The sequence below is a fragment of the Strix uralensis genome, chromosome 17 (assembly GCF_047716275.1).
Source record: "Strix uralensis isolate ZFMK-TIS-50842 chromosome 17, bStrUra1, whole genome shotgun sequence".
Classification (NCBI taxonomy): domain Eukaryota; kingdom Metazoa; phylum Chordata; class Aves; order Strigiformes; family Strigidae; genus Strix; species Strix uralensis.
In genome coordinates this window covers 8,160,615-8,183,568 of record NC_133988.1, presented here as the reverse complement: position 1 = coordinate 8,183,568, position 22,954 = coordinate 8,160,615, and the positions used below count along the sequence as shown (strand labels likewise).

The 22,954-nt window shown below is 39.5% G+C and overlaps 1 protein-coding gene across 2 annotated transcripts in view; it reads right to left on the bottom strand.

Moving 5' to 3' along the window:
- Positions 1-1,553: 1,553 nt before the first annotated feature.
- The window catches only part of PPM1F (protein phosphatase, Mg2+/Mn2+ dependent 1F), a 28,280-nt gene continuing 6,879 nt past the window's right edge, over positions 1,554-22,954 (bottom strand). Inside the window, exons 2-7 of one of the 2 annotated variants that reach the window (XM_074887094.1) lie at positions 18,911-19,044; positions 14,384-14,583; positions 13,564-13,752; positions 12,288-12,431; positions 11,196-11,289; positions 1,554-10,223 (exon numbers count right to left, since the gene is read on the bottom strand). In XM_074887094.1, the coding sequence (XP_074743195.1) occupies positions 9,850-10,223; positions 11,196-11,289; positions 12,288-12,431; positions 13,564-13,752; positions 14,384-14,583; positions 18,911-19,044 (1,135 nt within the window). In that variant the 3' untranslated portion in view covers positions 1,554-9,849. The remainder of the gene's footprint in view (positions 10,224-11,195; positions 11,290-12,287; positions 12,432-13,563; positions 13,753-14,383; positions 14,584-18,910; positions 19,045-22,954) is intronic. The other variant, XM_074887095.1, reaches the window with a different exon arrangement.

Below are 22,954 nucleotides of genomic sequence, written 5' to 3'. Positions count from 1 at the left end.
CAGAGCAGAAGGTTGGCTATGAGCCCCATGTTGAACACATGGTCTACTGGAGATTTGCTAGATGAAAAAGAAAACATTCATGAGTAAGAGAGCACAGCCAACAAGAATCAGAAACGTCTGGATCTCACCTCCTACTAATCAGAAGGAGACAGTACAGCCAATGTTGGACACCAGCAAGGAGAAACAGTAGTCACATCCAGTCCTGTTCTCTACTGCAGCTGGAATGGGCTCAGGTCATCTATAGGAAGAGGGCACGCTTTGTTAGGAAGTACCAAAGATGCCTACAAGACACTGGAATGATTTTGTTTGGCTCTGCGTTGTTATCAGCAAAGAGTTGCTGTAGTTGCCTTTGGATTGTGGAGTTACCTGGATGATGGATTCCCACAGTTGCTTTAAACAATCACGAAAGAACAGCAGCAGTTAGCTGTTATGCTCCCTGGTGCGCCAAGTGAATCACAGGCTAGGAAACTGCTGCTAAACCTAGTCAAGCAAATCCCCAACCGACACTTTTCTGAGAATTTGCTACTTTTCAAGAGATTATTACAAGTGACTTTTCACCCCTGGAATTCTTACTGTTAAAAAAAAACCCCAAAAACTACAACAAACCTAAACCAACAAAACATTTAGAACCATGAAATAGAAGATATTTTCAAGAGATTTGAGGTTTGATCTGAAGTAGGTTCAAGTATGCCCACAGCATCTTGAACAGAATCTACCTGATGATTGATTATGGTTATCCTTATTTTTGTATTTCAAAAAATGCCTTATCTGCTTCCCTCTGATGCAGCATCCTGGGCTCTTACTAGGTTTTTATTTTTCTTCTTCACTAGGATAAATACAATAGCATTACGACAAACTGCCTAAAAGACTGTATCTCTCTGATTCCGAAGACTGTTAAAGCTTGCTTTATGTTGAGTCTCTTTAACTCTGTCCTACTCTCCTTACATCTTCCTTTCTTGATGATAGGAACACCAGCATTTCAGAAACAATGACACAGATTAGCTTAACTTTCAAGCCATACTTATATTTTGAAAGTTACCATCCTTAAAACTTCCATGTTCTGTAGTAAATTAACTCTAAGGTACTCCAAGAATTCACTGTCCATCCTTCCACTTCAGTGGCTAAAGACCACTTCTTTAACAAGTATGCAAGTAAACAACAATTTATCACAATCTCTGCTGCAACAGGGTCTTTCAGATCGTTATCCCATGACTGTAAGACATTAGGTAGTATGCCAAACTTAACTTGCATTATTACTGTTGTTAGCTGGTAAAAAGAATGAAAGAAAACTTAGATCAAGGAACAAATAAGAGGCAGGCAGTCCATTTCTAAGATGATTTTAGTGACATCATCTTTTCAAGTGTGCTCCGTGATCCCTAGGATTGTTTCCTTCTAGTGCTTCCACTGGTCTCTTTTCCCAGAAAGGCCCTATGGAAGAAGGTAAGATTTGGTGACAGGGTGACCACTCAAAAATGTGCAATATGACCACTGTGGATCCAGATACTTGAAGTATTAGAACAAAAAATACATTTAAGAAAAGCAACAAACAATGCTTCGAATCACTATACTTTATTAATACTTCAGAAACGTCAGATCCTACTGTGGAGACTTCTTATCCCCACCTGTTTCCAATCACTGCTTTGAAACAACTTCTTGCAATATGCAAATAGATACATGAGGCACTGTGTGAATACAAAGAGACAATACAAAAAAACCCCAACAATTAAACCTCATGCAACACATACATAGATATATATAAAAAAATATGGTAATGTAGCATAATAAACACAAGCACTATTAGAACAATCCGTGTAAATGAATGTACAATATGCATAGCATTTAATGATCAATGACAACAGGTTTCTGACCTGTGCACAAAACCAGTCAGCTTAAATAAGAGTTTTAAGATACTAGATAACTGGTTAAGCCACAGCTTATAAAACCTGGTATACTACAACTTTTCTGCTCAGGGTCACAAGTGCAGATTAGCATACAAAATAAATAAGGACTACGATTCTACAACACTTGGCTAACAGCTCGTGTTTCAAAGTCACTGGCCCTCTTACTTTCATTCAAGGTTCATTAGCCAACACAGTGGCAAGAAATGTGCCTAAAGCAACAGTTCTGCTCTTGCACTATTTTAATACTGATAAGAACACATATTTTTAAGTTAGCAGGAGTAGTTACAGAGGTCTAACTTACCACTAAATAAGCACAGGATTGAAGTTATTGTACAGAGCAGACACTGAAGAATTACACCGGCCGAGAGGTTGATTAACCACATGGTATGCTGCAGTTACCGACCTGTCTATTCGGTCAACTAGGGTAAGAAAGAGAGAGGACTGAAGAGGTGAAGGAAGTCAGAAGGCTTTTTTCCCCACTCTAAACAGTGCCAATGTTTGAAAACACAGTCTGCAGGAACAAGGAACTACAGAGACAAGTATATTTCTGAAGTCCTGTATTCAGGATGAGAGCTACTGGTACCTGAAATAAGCTTAAGTATTCCTATGGAATAACATGCAAATGACCGGATTTTCTTCTTACACATCCAATACTGGTCAATGCCAAAGACACAACAGTTGTTGTAGTCTCTTATCTTCCTAGCTGACATGGTACTTTCTACACTCTTGGTGTTACAGGCCTCCAAAGATCAGACCACATTCAGTATGAATACAGACAAAATTAAAATTATCAAGTTGCAACTAAACTGACTTTACAGCCAATGGAGTTTGCAGTCTAAGAAGCAGCATTTTGGGTAGGGGGTTGACAATATAAACGGACATAAATGACAGAAGAAAAAGAAAACTGGGAAGAGAGTAAGGAGGAGACAGAGCAGGACTGACCTTCAGAAGAGGAAGATAAAAGTAGTTAAAGTAGTTAAGTAAGTTAAAAGTATTTAAAGTTAAAACTTTATACTGGTCTTTTTTTTTTCCAGTATAAAGTTTTAACCCCCATCAAAACAAACATCTTGCTATTATTAAACACACTGAAAGAAGAGAAAAAAAAAAAAAAAGAAAAAGAAAGGACAGCATTAATCATCCAGCATTAAGCAGAATGCCTTTTAACAAAGTTAGAAAAGACAACATGAAAAAGAGGAAATCATAGTATTTCATTGCCCTGAGAAGGTCCCCATAGGATCTCTCTAGTTTCATAGCTATTATCTCTTGATGCTTAGACGTCCAAAAGGAACCATCACTCCTCAGATAAAAGAATAAATACATCCTGCAGGGAGTGATGGTCACACCTTCCAGCTCCATTTGCCAAAGCAACAAACCTTCCACATGCCTAACTGTATTGCCACACAAATGATAATAACTTCAAGAAGTGATCCACTAGGTCAGGAAAGGCTGATGAAGTTCTTGTGCATGGAAATCCAGAACCATTTAATCATTAGTAAACTCAGTACTTGCTATATTAATATCTCCTGGAAATTAGTAATCAGGCTTAATAGTTAAAAGTTCAATAATCATAATCTAACTAGTCACAAAGCCCAGCTACATTCAGCTCCTTGGAAAGTTAAATATATCTTCTCTCTTCAGACTAAAAAGCACATATCAACAAGACATGAAACCCCGACTGAGAGGAGTTTGTTAACAAAATAAAGCAGACATTACAAAGCAGCCAAATTCATTTGCTTAAAACAGTGGTTTTAAGCTGACAGTACACTGCCAACTCTTCTAGGTTGCTTTTTTTAATTCCATTGTTTGCATTCCAAGAAGCTTGAAAACATTTCTTTTCCTATTGATTTTGTCCTCTTCTGTTTGACAAAAGCTGCATCTTGCTAAATTTTCTGTGCTGCCAACACAGCTGGCTTTTGTTTATTTTTGTGTGCACCAGCAGCAGCACGCACAGCTTGGAAAACACATTAAACTAGTGACACTGAACAGCTCGTGGGGAAGGCTTGTGAGTGTTCAGCCTCTGATGGGTCACACCAAAATAAAGGTTTAAGTGATTCTCTGTAAGATTTTGGTTTCCTGTTGTATTCAGAGATAAGGATATCACAGGAGCCTACCAGCTCATTTTAAGGTAGTATTTTAAGAAGTGTCTATTAGAGATAGGTGTTCAGGTCCAGTCACTCCCTCATGTCTCCATTTGATTACTTCTCAGCTGACATGACTGATATCAGTAGAAATAACTTTAGATAAAGTAAAATCCAATAAATACATTAAAAATAAACCAAAACATATGCAGAAAGTGTCTGGCTTAGCTCTTAGAGCTGTCAACGCTGCAAAACAAATACTCAACAGGGCTGACTTTTAGCAGCTCGATTTAGGAAAGCAGGGAGGACTAGCCTCTTGGTTTTAGTGCTGTCAGTTTTAAAGGTTATGACTAGCTTGGCAGAAAACCGATTGCTTTCCAGCACAACTACTCAAATGCAACCAGACCTGCTATAAACGTGTGTTTACAGAATACATAACTTAGCGTATATTGGGAAGTTTTGCACTCATTTGAAAGATCATTTTTCTTTTTCTCCAACCCTTCCTGAATGACATTTTGTCCATCAGGAGTTGTTTGCTCCTCAAGAAGGGGGAACGGACCATTACTTCCTGGTAGGATTTTGTCTGACGGCACAGGCCGAATTGTAAAAGGGACAGTAATAGAACTAAGCAGGGAAATTTAATTCAGGCTTAACTACAGCTAAATTATATATGAATCATCTGCAATCTGCTCTGTTGTGGCTAACATCCCCCCACCTTCTCCCTAAAGCATTTGCTTGATACTTCAGTATTATAAGAATAGAAATAGATTGTGTCTGGTGCTGTGCATTAAGTACCTGCATCCACAGGAATATGAGTAATTTAATCAACAGAGTCTCACTTACACAAAGAGTAGAGCTGCAATCTTAATTTAGACTTTAAACTGCTCAACTAACTATCTATGCCCTTTATAGATTGAGGGTATTTGGTGCAGCGCCATTTAGAAATATCTGTGTTCCTCAGCCACTTGTTTTGGAAGCACCTTTTTGTTAGTTTTTAAAGGATTGCCTGGGAGGGAAGTTTCAACCCCAAACAGCTGCTTTAAGCTATCAGCTGAAAATGGGTTTTCCAGTGCAGACTGCCAACTTATCTCCAGAATTCGGAAAGCAAGAGAAGCACTTTTCCCAACATCCAACAAAAAAATGGAAATTTTAGTGGCTTTTTATGACAGAAAGCTAATAGCACTGGAAATGCTTTTAAAAAGAGCAGTATCTCATCTGACTTTGAATTCAGATAAGTGTCTATTAAATGCTATTAAAGTCATCACTGTGATTAACACTATTCAACTGCCAACTCTGCTGTAACCACTCCGTGCCCAATTACTCATCTTGTGAGAGCTCACCAGCCGTATCGATTCATTAACACACTTCATGGCATTTACTCATGGCAGCGGTTGCACAGTGACCAGTAGCTGCATATACTGAATGCTCCCTCCTAGCACCACCCTACACATAAGGATGTTTAGAAAAATACATTTAGTAGCATTAGCTTCCAAGACAGTATTAAGGGGTCACAGTAAGTCACCCTGGATGCTTTTACTGTGATTCCTTCCTTGGCTGTTTAAAGACATAGTTACCACATCTGAGTTTTGCCTTTTTAATGGGTGTGTTTCTAATTCTTTCAAGCACTGGTATTTCACTCTAAAGAACTGACATTTGTAGCTCTATTTTCCAGCCCACTTCCTTTTTAAAATAGGCATTAATAATACTTAAATGCATTCCTGTCTCTCTCTTTCACTCCTCCATCACTCACAGGGTAGATTTTACTTAATCTCCCTCTGTTCTAAAAATTTTCCAGCATTTCTATCCTCTGTATTCTCAAAAAAATCCCAAAACCAACCCCACAACAAATGTAATTTGTAAAATTGTAATCTTGTCTATGTCAGACCCAGAATACTTCACTGTTTTAGGTATGTTTCTTTGTAGGAGAGGGTGGGGTAGGGAAGGAAAGGTAGAAGTATGAATTTACCCATAAGCAAAAGAGATGTTGGATACCCACTAAGCAGAATGACTAAAGCTAGTTTTCAATCAAGCACAATACAAGAATTTAAGTGCACTCGGTTTTAAAAATGCAGTCTCCTTTAAGGAGCAATTTTTCTGATGCTGGGTGCTAAAATGCAGCAGCAGACATCCATTTGGAGTCTAGTAAAATATGAAAATACTTTCATTTTCATTCAACATTTGTCTTGAATCCTTCAGCTAACCTCTACAGGTTCAAAGATTTTGGATAGACTCAAGAATTGGTTTTGTTGCAAGCCCATCAGAAAGACAACAAGGAAACAGGCAAATTAGTCATTTTGTCATTAGTCATTTGACATTGCTTAACAAGTGTTAATATATTGTAGGTGACACTGGGAAGGCCCAGAGAGGCAAGAGCGTTCTCTCACCAAAATTACATATTATTTGTAACCAAAGGAGGGAAGGAAAATAGAACAGAACAGCCAACACCACAAATCCAAGAAGTTTTAAGAGGAAAGAGAAGAAAAGCTAATGTAGCAGATTAGTACTGTAAATTCAAAACATAGCACCATTCCGTATTTTGGACTATTCAGTGCAACTTTATACCTTCTGCTAGAGCTCTCCTCTCTCCTCACCACCCATACTAGTGACACTTCTTGTAACTATTATGCATTACAGCGGGTGGCTTCTAAAAGTGGTATCAAAGTCACAAGTGAAACAAAAATTGCAGGTTGCCTTGCCATCCCAAGGATAAGGCCATCCTGATGACCATTTTCAACAGAATTTTAAAAGTGCACTTCTAAAATCCATACTTGCATCCCATGTCATACTTCCGCTACTGATTTAACATCAAAATGTTGGCTTTTCAGTTTAAAAAGGCAAAAAAGAAGTTTCCCTAGGTTTTGATCAGGCTGTCAAGAATAGAATAAGACATCTCCAAAACCAATTTTCCCCCCAAACAGTATTTTGAATTTTACTGTAGATGACACATTAAGACGTATTTATTCCACCGATGGGATACAAACTGCCACTTTTGAGCCAGTTACAACTCCTATAGACCCGACCAGCCTTTTCAAAGCTAGTAAGAAGTCTCTGAAAATAAGAGATTTTTTTTAATCCCTGCTGAAATCTGTATGAGTTCCTAAACGCTATTCCTATCCACTTACATCTCAAAGAAATGAGGCACTAGGTCATTCTAAATGAAAACATCTATATAAGGGAACAGCTTCTCAGAATGCAGAATTTCTTCCCAAGAGCACAGCTTGAGAATTAAATTTTTTAATTACCACAGACAGCTTTCTAAAGGCCCATTTTACTTAGCTCCCATTAAAAAAATCTATCAAATTTTAAACAAAAAAGGATATTCTCGCATAGCTGAATATCCATGGAAAAAGACTTAAGACTTTGTTTCCTCTGCCCAAAAAAGGTTGAAATAAAAGGATTGTTACAAAGAATTTGGCTTGTTCAGTGTCCTCCGTGTTTCAGAAAATTTGGCAAATTTCAGAAACTAAACCATACTATGAACTTACCACATTTCACACCTCCCTTCATGAACACAATAGCTTCCCCCTCTCCTGATAAACCTCAGATAGCAGTGAAATCAAACAATTCTGTATGATTCTTACTATATTAATAATGAGAACTGTTTCCAAGACACGAAGAGGCAGTAGTGGTCATCAGAATTTAGCATGACACTGAAGAGCTGGGTTAGAAATCAAGAGATGGTAAACACAAAGGGATTACTACACAAGTCTAAAGGCTTCCTTAACAGAAGTAGGTTCTCCACACCTACCCTCCCGGGTTGCCACCACAGAAAGCCTTCCTGACATATTTTAGGACAGCAAAATGTGGGATGGAAAAGCGCTTGCAACCTTCTCAGAGGAAAAGCTGCTGTTGTTGCACAGCAAAACAAGGAAGTCACTGTCTGAGTTGCTATGTAATGAGATGGTAGCTCACTGAGGAGTTTCCCTGTTAAACCGTATGATCATCAATAGTAATCCAGCAAAAAATTCACGTTGCTCAGGTAACTGCATTGCCCCACACAAAACGATTCAGAGACGCTATGGACGTAAACAGTGCTGCTGTGTTTTTCCTTTTAGCCATCTCAACTCTTCTACCTGAATTTCATCCCTAAGCAACGTTAATGTTCAACACATTTTAATCAACAGGACTGACATATTGCAATGCCATGTGCTTCTAAATTAGGCATACAATCTTGCTGCCAGATGTAAAGCACTTCTTGTTTAGATACAGAAATTACCAACACATTTACCACTGAGCCTTCAGATCCTGTTGAGTCCTGCTAGCCAGGCTAGCAAGGCAAGACAAAACACATCAAGAGGCTGTAGCATGTACTGGATATAACAGTCGCACAACATACACATTCATTAAGATTCTTTCATCCTCACCTTAGCTTCACATCTCCTTAGAAAGTTATTTAGGCCCCAAAAGTCTATTAATCAAAAACTGTTACTAAACTGTTTCTAGTTTGTATTACTAAATTTTCTCACGAAGGTCAGAAGTGCATTTGTTTTTAAATGAAAGTCATGACAACTTAGATTGTTACTTTATGATTAACTAAATAGAGCTTTTTGCATGGGGCAGGGGGTAAGTCACAGTAAGTATTGTGAAGCTTTTAACTACAAGCCACAAGATTTGGCAACAATGAAAGAGATGTTTCCTTGAAACCGAGTTTCCACTAAAATCATTCACAAAAATGAAACATTTAAGTGCATTAAACATTAGTATTAATGAAATAAAAAAGTCACATCTTAAAAACACTATAAACGGGCTCACCAGGACATGGCAGGAAGCCAGCAATCCTTGGGTGAAATATTTAAGGCACTTGAGGGTAGTCAGTTTTTAAAACCAGATAATAAAGACACAGCCACTTTAAAATTCTAATTTAAATAAAACCCACAACAAAATAAAGTAACACTGCAAAAAATTCCTCCAACTGTAAAGTTCAGTAAATAAACACTTAGAATAAAAATAAAATTCTCATTTGTTATAGTACACAAAAAAGTGGCAGAAACACAGCATATTTAACTGCTAGAGCATACATACTGTAAAGACCTCTCTCAAATACAACAATAAGGGTCCTTTCTTTTCAGGTTGCCAAACAGCCAATAAAGCATGTTTGTAAGGGAGAAATAATCCAGTGCAGTTAAATATTGGATTCCAGTTTATAAACCAGAGCATCCCAGAAAGCAGCTGATTTTGTATCACTTTGCCTGGGATATTTCTTATCAGCTTTCTTGCTATTTTTCTGGAGCATTCAGTTTCATTTTCTCCTCTCCATACACACAAAATTAAATGTCTCTGTTTGAATAAAGAGGCCGCATCATTCTTGTAATATTGTCTTTGGTACAAAACAAAAGCAACTTACAGAGCATAATGGTGTCACCCAGTCTCTCACACACCAAGCCTGTTCCTACAGACCACACACAGTAAGAAGGTTTTCTGTGATGGTGACATCTTCTCTCCTCCCAATCTCCAAAGTAACATCACAATTAAATACCACATACATCATTCTTTTTAAGCACTAATTTAAATTTTCACTCAGAATTCACAAACGGGTATTCTCACCCATTAGCTTATACATATTATGGTTTCTTACCACTTCCAGGGCAGAGGGATATGACCAGCAGCCCTGGGACACACTTCAGAAGTCTGCTCCCAGAGATGAAATAGCTGTACAAAACTCCACATCTGCTCAGTGTTTTTTGAGGGGAGGGGGAAGTAAGGAAAAGACAAATGGGAACTCAGTAAAAAGAGTCTTGCCTTTCTGCTAGATGTCTGTCCATTTGTCATTTTTTTCCTGACACATTTTGCCTACTGCATTAGAGGCTTCTTCAGCGGAAAGTAGTTCCTTACATGAACTTATTTGAACGTTCTGGATTAAGCAGATTTTGTCACTGTGTGGCTGCTGCCTCACAGCTGAGGAAATTAAAGGGTGAGCTCCGAGTATCATCACCAGCCCCAAGGCTCTTAGGGTCTCTGAGACAGTCTGCCAAGATGTCCTGAGGATCCCTCAAGAACACCACGAGAACAGTGATGTTATCACTGGATCCGTTCTCCTTTGCAGCAGCCACCAGTCTTTCGGCCGCTTTGAGACCCACTCCTTTGGTTTCCATTAAATGATCTAGGACCAAGTCTACAACCTCATATGGCTTGATAGCATCGAAGAATCCATCACAGGCTAGGAGCAAGTAATCTTCAGAACCAGTCAGCTCAAATGAATCTCCATCTGCATCACCAGAGATGTAGGGTTTCTGACATATGTCACCTAAGACAAACAATCAAAACAAAGGCTTTATTACTTCAAACGTGAACAGTTACTTCTTCACCCACCCATTGCTTTTACCATCCTCAAGGACAGTCAGATCATATTCCAGAGGTACCTGATGCAGGACAAGAGTAGTGGAAAGTTATGGAATAAGCATGGGAGTCCTTCGTTTCTTTAAGAACACTTGGAACCTGCCTAAATCCAGTGGGTTTCCAAGGAGTTTAATTCACACTTTCCTAATTTTGCAGGGAAAATAAGGAAATTCTTTCAAAAGTTTTTTTCTCTCTGAAATGTATTTGTGCAAGGAGATAGTCAGACCTTCATTCTTCAGGTGTGTCTCTTGTACAGCCTTCAGAATGCTATGAAAATAAGATTTTTCTTAGCTATCCAGACATGCAGCACAATGCCATAAGAATCTGCTCATTGTGTTTAGTTCATCAGTTTCATATGGACATACTTATTAAACATGGGTTGCTATTGATTCAGATAGACAAATTTATACTAATTTGCTTCCACTGGTACAATTATCTACTGTACTTGCCCAGGGTCTTTTCTCTTTTTGCCCTAACTGGCGAGTAGCAAAGTAAGCTCATTTAATAAGATTCTGGAACATTACAATTTAAGTGCCCTAAATTGCTGGGTATGTGTAGTCTGAAGGAGGATGCAGCAATGTGACTTAAGAACTACAGTGAGGAGAAAGATATATTAATATTAAAGTGGACAAAAAAAACCCACAAAGGAGACATTCAGACACACAAAGAAGGCTAGATGAACATTTATTACTTCCTCCACTTTTACAAATTAAATACTCTGCGTTTGTTAAGCTACTGTAGAATACCACAGTATCAAGAGACATTTACAAGAAGGAAAAGATGCTGAGCAAAATGTCATTTACAGTAAACATACAGTCTCAGGTGGTGTGTTTTAATCAAATTTAATCTGAACTACACTAATTCTGATGGTTTATCTTACCAATTGCTCTGGAAACAGCCAAGGTACCATTAACCCGCCAGCAGTCCATATAGGTTACACAACCACCCAGAGTCTCAATACGTGCTCTCTCATCCTGAAAAACGGTGGAATACAATTTTTATATGGAAAGCCTACCCATGGTTTACTGACATTTTTGTTACTCTATCAAAGACAAAAAAAAAGACAAAACCCAAACCCAAGACCTGCTTCAGCTTCTGTATTTATACTATGAATACAGCAAACACATACATCAGAATCTAGCTTGGAAACATGCACTTAAGATTACTGGAAACAACACACCTACTTTCCAACCATACCATGGCTTTCCCACAAAAAAGCTGAATTCTTAAGTTTTTGTATCATCATGTTCTTTCCCATATGGATGAGTACCCTTTCCTGCCACTTCTTCCCATCCCATACAGCAATCGCATAAATATATAAATATTTGGAATAAAATACAAGATGACTAGACTATGTAACAATAGCATTTGCATTGATACTCCTTTAACTATTCAATTTTTTCAAATATTCATGCTATGAAGGCAAAGGGTCATGCAATGCTATCTAAACTTGCAAGATCTCCATAAAATTTCATGTAATAAAATACCTGGCTATTTAAAATATATAGAAAATGCAATACACCTTAAGCCAGTTAGGCTAGTAGATTATCATTAGCTTTTGAATGCCAGTATAGCATATTATGAAAGACTTGCATTATGCTAATGTTTTACATAGCTATTAATCTCAAATTAGTAAGCTAATAATAATTTATAACTGGCAGTTTTAAATTCACACACACAAAAAAACCCCTGTGGAAGTCTTTAATTACTACAAATTTTGAAAAGAGTCTTAAGCAGGAACTGAAGTCAGGACTACCAGTACAATCAGTACTTCCAAAGGAGCATAGTTGTAGGGATCACCTTTTCAGAACACAGGAGGGGATAGAAAAAAAGAAATTGTCAATTCTCTGAATCCTACCATACAATACCTGTAATTATGTAAAGCACCAAACACTTAAGGTGGCTTGATTCCAAAAAGTTTCAAGAGAGACTCTGACAACACACACAAGAGAAGAAACCAAGTCAGACTTACTTCTCTTTCTGGTTTGTGAGGTTCCATTAATGTCACAGCTTTTCCTTGCTGCACAAGCATTACCTGTGAGTCCCCTAGCCATGCTATGTGTAGCTTGTTCCCTACAATCAACGCAGATACACCTGTTGTACCACTCCGCAGCTTCTACAAAAGAACACGGGTATGTTAGAGTTGAATATTCAACAAGCCCTACTAGGTTACATGGAAATATTGTAAACTTAGGCTTGATCACACTTAAATGCAGCAGAATGGACCTGACAATCATAATTCAGGTACCTGAAAAAAAGGTACAAGATATTAGCCAGACTTGAAACAAACTATTAAATATTCTAACATGCAGATGGCTAACAGTGTCTCTGTTATGTTCTTCCTTCTCTGCTATTAATTCCAAACTGATCTAGGAGACTAAGACCTCTATTGTTCAACACAGAGACGCACACAGAAAAGAAAGAGGATTTGAATTTCAGTAGTATGAACATTTCACATACCAACACCGGTGTCCCCAATCCCTTTCACATTCTCTACCACTAGCAACTACAGACATCTTGCTTCCCATACACCCCCTTATCCTTGGGTATTTAACTGAGGGTGTCAACAAAGGAAGTAACCTAATTGTCCTAGATTCCCTGTAAAGATTAGTGAGAGTCAGACCTCATGAAGATGCTGGTCCCTCTTTTGTGCCTCATTGACAGAAATGAAGATATAAACAATAAATACTTCCATATTCAGTTACTGCTATAATAAGAGTTCTCACTCAACATCCTCCCATTATATAGATTTGAAGAAAGAACGTTCATTATACCAACTTGATTCAGAGCTGATCAATAAGCTGAATGAACTGAAGAGTCTGATTTAAATCACAGAATACATTTTTCATCTTACAACCACCTGTGACATCAGTGGTGGGACAAGAAAGAGGAAGACAATGACTGTATTACTGGGAAGCAAGAAACCTCTTTTCCAGGTAAGAGGTAGGACAACAGAACATCTAGAGGCTGCCTAATTTTGGCAAAGAGGCAGCAGAGTGTTCTCTCAAATAATTGGTATGTCAGGATCATTTAAACCACCTAACATTTCTTTTGCAAGCACTGCCACTTTGTTTTTCCTCAAAAAAAGAAATAATGTGATCAAAGAAAACCTTTACATGTAGCATAATTTCATAAAGAAGTCAGTGATTCAAAGAAACTGTACTGCCAGAATTTTCTGGATAATACCACGTTGTCCAACAGTTTTTAGTGTTATTTAAATACAATGGCATTAATCTCCACCCACTCACCTCTCTTTTGGCTTTGAAAAGAAACATTTCATCTGTCCTCTGGAAAGAGCATTTCAAGGCCTCAGCTGGATTCTTAACAATCTCTTCGTGTAGCCCAACATTTACATGTAAATGGGTTGCTGAATAATTGGCAGCATCCACTCCACCATGGCCATCAAATACCGCAAAGTAAGCGCGATCAATGTCATCCTTTTGCAGGGAGGGAGACAGAGGAAGACATATTCGTGTTCAAAAACAAAACAGTTCATAGATTGGTACAAGCAAGTAAAGATGCTTTATCCTGGGCTTTCTTCCATACAATGTTGCATAGGTAAGGGCAATTTAAGTCAGTTTGTCCATACACAAAATGGATAAAATTGGTACTTTGCAGGGGAATTACTTTTCTTTGTTTGGTGTTAGTCATTTAATATCCTTGAAAATAATCTGGAATTGAAACAGCAGACAGCTGGTTATGCAGTCCCACTGCAGCCTCATTAATTGGCACTTGTACAACTGCTGTTCTACCCTCTTCTTTTCTTAGTATGCTAGTTACCTCAGTCACAAGAACATTATAACTCCAGCAACGTAACACTAGGTGAGCTTCCCATCTCCCTATATCACTTTTGACATGAACCCCAAGGTCACAAGATCCTTCTTTATCAGGGCAGTAGTTGGCCCCTACCAATCTGAGTCAGTAAGTCCTTGCTCCAGCACAGACATGATAAATAACTTGTGCCAACAAATTCTTACCATTTCACAGATCATCCATCACTAGGTCATTGTGTTTACAGGAATGTTGTAAAGCTAACAAACTGGCCTCCCCGGTTTTGTCCAGACTTACTGATAAACCAAAGAGTTGATTGAACTCTGGGAGCAGAACGTGGCGGTCCTCCATTTTCCGTCGAGTGTTACGGATGGCGTGGATGGAAACAAGCAGGAACCGCTTCAGTGGTCTCAGAGGTGGCAACTGTTTCTGCCACTCAAAGCAAACATCCCGAAGCTTGTTAAAGAAGCAGCGCTGCAATGACTCTCCATCCAGCACTGCCAGCACAAAGACAAAGCAGTAAGTTGTGGGCCCCATTTTCCTACATTACCCCATCTTTCAGCCTTTCCTTCAAGTTTCTTTCCTTAGAGCTACATACACATATACAGCACTCTGCCTTTACAGGCTCTGCAAGAATTAAAATAGGGTCCTGAGAGTAACGTGGAGAGAAAGTTGCAATGGAAAACAGTATAACATTAAGGATGAGAGCAGCTTCTCTCCTTACTCGTTCTCTTTCAAAACAGAGGCTTATCAAGTAGGTGATTACATTACAAAAATCGTAACAAAGACCCAAAAATCAGTCTGGCATGTTAGACAGAAATGTTATTATGTAAGTAAAATGCACAACATACAGTGGTAGGAGTGCATCCCTACCAAAAAAAAAAAAAAAGGGAACAAGCAGGCAGAAAAGCCTTCAAGATAAGAGATTGCTGTTGTCTTGGACCCAAGGGTTGAACAAGCATTAGCCTGGCTTTGGGTCGGGTTATGTCCTACTGAACCACTTCCACTGAAACAACAAGGAAGTCTGAGAATGCTTTGCTGAGGTCAATAGCTCAACTCATAGTTGAGCTGAACAGATTAGAATTTTAAGCTGTTGTCTTTATCTTTCTAAATACACATGGTTGTAGGAGCTAGAGGGACAGAAGAACACTTCCGCCACTTTCCTGCTTTGTCATTACAGAGCAGAACTGTAAACACCCATTGAGCATAGTGTGAAAAGCTCCGGCCAGACACTCAAATCCTTTCCTGGATAGGTCCCAAAGATCAATTAATCCAAACTTATTGTTCATCAGACTGAATGGTTTGGTGCTTGGCATTGTGTCTAGCTTTGCAATGCAGTCTCTCTCGGAATAGGTAATAATTTAAAAGTTTTGTAATTTGAGTAAGAACCCTGCCTCAATGCTAAATCAACTAAGTTCAAAAAGCATTGAAAAGATCATCTATAGAGCAAAAATAATTTGCTGGTCACTAATGTGTTTCCTAAAGAACCGCCGTGCATGAACTATCTTTCCTAGTTCTATTTTATCCTGACTCCTAGTAACACTGCTAGCATTAAAGTTTCCTCAGAATTCCTTTTTATAACTTGTGGTTCTCAAGCATTTCTTTTTCTCAGCAACACTGGATGGCCAGCTTCAGATGCATCTCTGGACCCGGAGAATTGAAAGCTTAAATTTAAACACAGATCTTTGATTAGCAGTCACTACATATTAACCAAAACTACTTTTGGTTTGCTTAATATGCAGGTATGAATGCACAAGATATTAAAACCTTTAAATATTAAGTCATTCTGTATACAAATACAATTAAATAGGACAGCATCTTAAACAGCCTTGTCTACAGCTATTAGTTTACATATTTGTAAATGTCTTGAGAATTTGACACACTTTGCTGTTTAAATATTAAGCCTGTGAAATCTGACACAGAATTTAGTACCTTAACACCAGAGATTCTTCTGCAGTACACCACACCAAACAGTGGTACTCATACAGGCACACGTACATACCTTACTTTTATATAATCACTTCTCTTTCATTCCAAGAATGCTTTTTTGCCTGAGAGTTATTATTGCAATGCAGGAAGAGAGAGTCCACACTGTGCTGTAGCACAAGGAATATCTTTCTTCCTATTTGTACAGTTAAAGCGATGCAATAGCAATTACAAGATAGGGAAAACAAGTACAGTCCAAACGTGCAGAGAAATGAATGCCTCTAAAGTAGATATTCCCTGCTGAGATCAGGCAATGCAAACACCTGAAAAGTAAGCAGGTTTCCATAATGTTCAATAGGGGAATGGTGAATAGCAATTTGATCTAAATGAAAATGGTGACACAAGAATGAACAAACATAAAATAGACAAGAACATATAAAATAGAAATTAAATAAGGTTTCAACCATCAGAACCATCAGGGAAGGTTCTGGGGCATTTGTCAACAAGGACTAGTGAGAGAACCTCAACTACTTGAAGATGGAGCTCATGCAAGGATTTTCTGACTTTGTCTGTGCTATCTTAATCCACTCCAACCCTGTATCTTTATAGTCTTTAAAGTAAAACAGCAGCATGAATGACTGTACAAGTGTTACCAGTATAATATAACCATACAGGATTCCAGAGACAGTAGGTGCTTGTGACCAAGAAAATGTCCCTGTCCTATCAAGATCTTCATTACTCACTGTTTCTGGACATTATAATTTCTTAGCATTCAGATGAGGTTCACTAACTGAAGGTTTGTGGGCCCAAGGTTTTCATAACTCGCAGAACAAGAAATTATAAACCTAGGCTCACAAATACATAGCAGTTCACATCTTATATTACTGCTACAGTTCACATCAAAGATAATTACATGAGAGTCAATGAAGACTCCCCAGCAGAGTGACTGCAGGATGCTCTGATGACCAGTTTCCAGCTGCTTTGTGAAATATTTGTGCTGAAAACCTATGTAATTATCACGTGGGTTACAATATGTTGTTCCTTATTTTCCTGTAAAGGTTGAGCAATAGCAAATAAACATATGCTACTGGAGCACAAAGTCACAACACAGATACAATGCTCTCTGATGCAAGGAAGACAATAAGAAAGATGCTTTTATATCACTTTTGACAATGATATATCTTACCACATGCCTCAGAGTCATTGCTGCAAACATAACATAGAGCTTCTAGTTATGGAAGATCAGTACGTTGATCTCCTTTGGTTTGCCCGCCATAAAGCCACGCACAGACCCAGCAGAGCCCGGACTGTGGCAATCAGGCACTGAGCTCCAAGCGACTGGAGGAGGCACCCGCGAGAATCTCTGAAGGCCCGCGGCACGTACTCGCAAGCTGCTTCTAGGCGGAGGTGCTGGGACGCTCCAGCCGCGGCGGAGACCCCGCAGCTCCGCCGGGGGGCGGCAGAGGGCGCGATCCGCCCCGGCCCCGCCCCCCGGCCCCCGGTCCCGCCCCCGCCGGGCAGGTTGGCCGGTGGCCGGTGGCCCGGTGGCCGGTGGCCCGGTGCCCCGTTCCCCGCTGCTCGCAGTGCCCGTCCGCACCGCCCGCGGAATCGCTCCCGCGTGCGCCGGAGGGGGAGAGCCCAGCCCAGCTGATCCGAGGCCAACTCTTCCTCTGCAAACTGCGGGAAACTTGCTAAATCTCTCCAGACAGAGGAAGGCTACAAGCATTAAGGCAAGGGATGAAATATTTAGGGTGCAGCAAGACTTAAATGTGTTCCCCTTCCTGCCGTTTCAGACTTGTAGGTGAATACTGAAATAGGCTTCTGGGAAGTGTCATATCCTGGCCCCCGAGCTCAGCGTGGCTCAGCGTGGAGTCACATCCTCCGGGGCACGCTGAACCGCCTTTCAAGTCAGCCCAGAGAAATGGAAGGGCAAGTATTTCCCCTTACAGGATAGACTAGTTTGCCTAAGACATCTCTCCTCCATTTTTATTTCCGACTCTGCCTGCATCCTGCTCCATTTAAATTCTTGGCACTGGGACTGAAGGTTTGGTGAAGTCTAATGTTAAAACACTTCAGCATGTAAATGCAATAGGACCATCTGTTACAGGAGGCACAGTCCCAGTACTCAGTCACCAAGGTCTGTTCTCTCTCCAATTCACTCAGGAGAAAATACAGGCATCAGGCAGAAGACACATGCATCAGGTTCTTCATCCCTCAAGATCCCATCTTTATAGGGGGAGTGGGAAGAGAAGAAATAATCAATAAAGACAGAGACTATTGAGAAACTTGCCAAGAACAAGATCTGGAGTTTCAAGATGTTCAGGCTGTAGGAGGGCCACAGGTCCCAAATATCTGGTTCCCAAGAACGACAAAAGCAAGATGGATTATATGGATGAATTTAAGGTGTCAGTGTGGCTGCACAATAGCAACTGTGATGATGCCAATGTCAAAACATCAGAATAATTAGCTACGGTTGGTCTACCAAAAAGAAAAGTGCACTTCAAGAATATAAGAGATTATCAACTTAAGGTTGGAACCGACCCAGTTCAATTTAAGTGAAATTATCCAATAAGGAAGAGAAAAATTCTTAACTAGTTCAGTCCAGGAAGCACAGTGAACACAGTAATTAATTCTTTTTGGGAAGAGAAACTCTTTTCCCCTTCCAGAAAGCCAACCCACATGATCAGTCCGGGGCTCCAGACACCATGTTTGCATCTTGGCCACAAAACTCGCAGAGCTACCTTTCATCCCACAGATACCCAGCAGGAACAAATAAAGTTCTGTTCACTGCTGCTTGCCAGACAGCCTAACCAAATATTCTGGGAAACATTTCAAAACACTGAAGTCTTCTAAAAGACAGCCTCTGGGAAAACCACAGAAGGAAAAAAGTATACTTACAGGTGAACCTTTCCTCATCTCCAACTCCTTCTGTTTCCACACTTTGCTGCTTAAATTCAGTCAAGTCTGTTTGGAGGACTTCATCAACTGCAGCATGGATCAACGATGCTGCAAGAAGTGGTGAAACACCTCTGCTGGTGAGAAAAAGAAGGGAAAGCAAAATAGACCACATTAGTTTAAATTGAGCTACAACCTCACTGTTTATGGCTGGTGACCTCAATTAGAAAGCATTACATACAATCGATACTTCCAACTTCATTAGTAAACTAGTAGAGGAAACCATATGTTCAATATTTATTCATACAAATCTTCAGTAAGATCTTCAGTTAGACAACTGCTTTCCCAAGAACGCAAAGAGGAAGAAGTGTATGAATCATGTTTTCAAACTGTTGCCTCACACTCCAGTCGCAGATGGTACCTCCTTCTCTTGAGCTCTCAGATGGGAACTGCTACCTTCAATTCTAGCCTCTGAACACAAACATTTTGTTTCTACTCACTACACAACATTTCTTGCTTGCAGTCAACTGTCTCACCACAGACAGTATCGAGATCTCTCCACTGTCGTACACACAGATCTCCAAACAGGTTACTTAAGACTCCAGTTCCCCTCCCTCCACAAGAAAAGTCATGCTCAATACTAACCTACAGCCCTTTAATACTCAGTTTCTCCTAACTGGTAGTTCCCCAAAGAAATCATCCAGAAAGAAGATGCAGAGTTGGCACTGGGAACTAGGATAAGAAAAGACTCCAAGACTTGTGATTCAGCTGCAGCTTTTAGGTAAGCACCTAGACAATAATGCTACACGAGCTACTCACCCTCTACTCACCCTCTACTTTTTACTCAGTGCTTTATGCAAGCTACGTGCTTTATAGGAAGAACATACTTGCTATAATGCTTTTGAATCTGTAAACAAATAAGCCCCATCCAACTTTAAAATGGGGCTACTAGAAAATAACTCTTTTATATTCACTATATTTCCATGGCAGGCACTAACAATTACAGTACATAACATGCATTCCAGACATTTTCTATGAGCACAATGAAGAATAAGCGTGGACGTCCATAAAAAGCATTTTATCCATTGTTCATGGAGCATTTGATACCCAAAGTATCAAATTATACAACCAAAGCAAATAACACATTAATGCACCTGCAGAAGTCAAGCACAAGACTTTGTTTTGCCAGGAAACATTTAGAAAGTCCTGCATAAAACTGGTTGGCTGGAGAGTAAGAAATGGTGGAAGCAACTGGTCTGTGTAGGTGTTCAACAGAGATGACTGGTTTTGTGCGTACAGAAGAGCAGGGAGGGGAAGACCATGAGGTTTTAGATCCCAGTGACAACAAGCTGAAATGCATTTTGCCATTGTGTTTCTGAAAAGAGAGGCCTTGTCATATCCTCACAGCCGTGTACGAGTACCTCCTGCGGCAGCAAACAGAAAGCATTGTGTTAGTCAGCAGGCTGCTAACAGAAGCGTGTTTTATGCTACGCATTCTGTAGCAGTGATGGCCTACTTTAATGAGTCATTTTGGTACTTCAAATAGATGGCAACATGTTTGCAGTCCTTTCAGTGCTAGCTGCAGTCATATCACATCAAGGGAAGCCAGAAATTGGCTTTTTAGTTCTTTTTTTAAGGCTAATATGTTTAGGGGAGTGAGTTGCTTTCCTACTCAAGTTAAAAGTAATAATGCCTGCTTATAATCACTCTGACACTAACAAACAACCTTTTAAAAGGTCAGGCAAGAAATATCTGAAGTGGATATGACACCCTGCCAAAAAAAATCCTGCTTCCTGTTTTTGCTCTTATAGGTGGAAAATAAAGGAGTATGAAAATACAAGACACACAAACAATGTCAGGTGTGTAACTGATGCTGCTGAAAGTCAGAAGCTTTAGTTAAAGTAGGTTTCAGCTCCAAGAACAGAGACAAAAAACATTAAGTGAATCTGCTATGCATTTAAGTGCACAGTGAGAGCCCCTGCTTCAGTCATCCTCAGAAATTGTCTGCTATGCTGGAGGAAAAATGCAATCTACCCTTGGTTTCCAGCTTGGTATCAGAAAAGGGCTTAACGCTTTGATTTTAAACTTTCTAGTCTGCCTTCCAGAGCCCTGACTTGTGGAACTGAGTCCATAAAAAGAAGCTTAAACAAAAGGCAATGTACTGAGTGCTATAATTCACAAGTCCTGTATAAGCCTCTGCTTACAGGATGCCTTTAACAAAGAAAAGGTTTACGAGTTATTACGTCACATCCTCCAACTTTTTCCGATTGCCACCCAGTTACTAAAAAGGAAATTCGAGATTCCTCAGTACTGATACGCTTCATTCAGCTTTGCTTCCTATGCATTTCCTCCCCCTCCAGTTTTGCAAATCTATAAAGAAAATGGTTGCTTATTGGGATTTTATTTGTTACGTAGCCAGCAACAACATTGAGCAGTTGATTCTGACACACTGACAAAAGATAAAAGCCTGAAAAATGACCCTACGTATTTAGTTCAACCTCAGTTTCAAACAGAACATTATTTGTCAGTTACTTTATAGACTCTTAATACTAGTACTACCATATTGGTAAGCCTGTTGTTTTTTACTGAAGCACAGGTAAATGGAGCTCCAAGGCAATGGTATCTTCTATTCAGTTTAGATGTTTACTGGTTCTAATTTCATCCTCTAAATTGAGACCTCAAGAGTTAACAAAATACATAATTAGAGTAAGGACTGCTTCTTTAGTTGAGAGCTACAAGGTCTCACTTGGCTAGAGAGTATCTGGAAAGCAGGCACAGTACCTATGGCAACCAGTGTAGAAGTAGAAGCCCAGTGCAGTTACCATAACAGACTTCAAACCTTTTCTGTAAGCAAAGAAGAATGCCACTTATTGTTAAAATCTTCCTTTCAAAGAAGCCCAAGACACCCTGCTGACAGGCTGAACCAAGGATAATTTAGTCTTCATGAATCAGAAGAAATACTGTAGCCATTTCTTAAGTGGGAAAACAACTGTGTTGAGATGAAGGAAGCTGGCGGGGTGTGTTACGTGGAAAGGATGTTACCCTCTCTTAGGAGAGTCTTAGAAGAAACGCGTCAGCCCCATTTCTATGACACATGCAACACTAATTACCTAGCTTCAGTATACACAGGCTAGTAGTAAACAGACTTAGAATTTCTTTGCTACAGGCTATTTCTTTGCTAACAAAAAGGGTGTGTTTTGACCACAATAAAAAAATATTTTAAAAGAATTAATGCGTGTTGTAACAGTGCAGATGGGGCATTGTAGCTTCACCATCAGCTAAAGTCAGATCACCAGTGGCTGGAGCGTGGAGTTCATATCCTCCAGACACTTCATGGTAAAATACAAGCCTCATTTTAAAAACCTGAGGATAGATAAAAGTAGTAAGTTAAAGAGTAAAGTGGTATTTATGCTAATAAAGAACACACTTAAATTTATATGCCATCCTCCTCCTTGAAGTATCCCATACTGGACACATACAGTATTGTGAAAAGGAGCTGTACAGAGCTTGTGTTGATATACATACCTGTGGGCCAAAATGAAGTTACACAGGGAAGTAGAAAGCAATTATGATATTTTGCATACTTTAGATTTGGCATGAGTTACAGAACAGAACTTACTTCTCTTCTTGTTCATGTTGTTTCTCTTCTGCAATACAATTTAGTTCTCTATTTTATTTCACTTTAAAAGACCAGCTGTCATGCCATCACAGCCACAGTGTATTCAGGATTGTCAGATCAACCATAAGATTGTTGCTGACCCCTTAAATATATCAGCCTTCAGAAAGAAAAGACAGGGTATACAGAAGTTCCTTCAGGAAGCAGAAACCCTAGCAAGATCACTTCTTATTTGGTTTTATTTGGGTCATTAAATCCCCAGTACACTTGCAGGGAGTACTGCAAACAAAGTCACCAGTTCAAAGACACCCCCACCTCTTCTTCCCCTCAAATTTAAGAGGGTATATTCAGAAGTCTCTGGTAAACAGCTTTGTGGGCAAGTGGGAAGCATCCAGAGCATCAAAGGTCAGGCCACCACATCTCATCCAGAG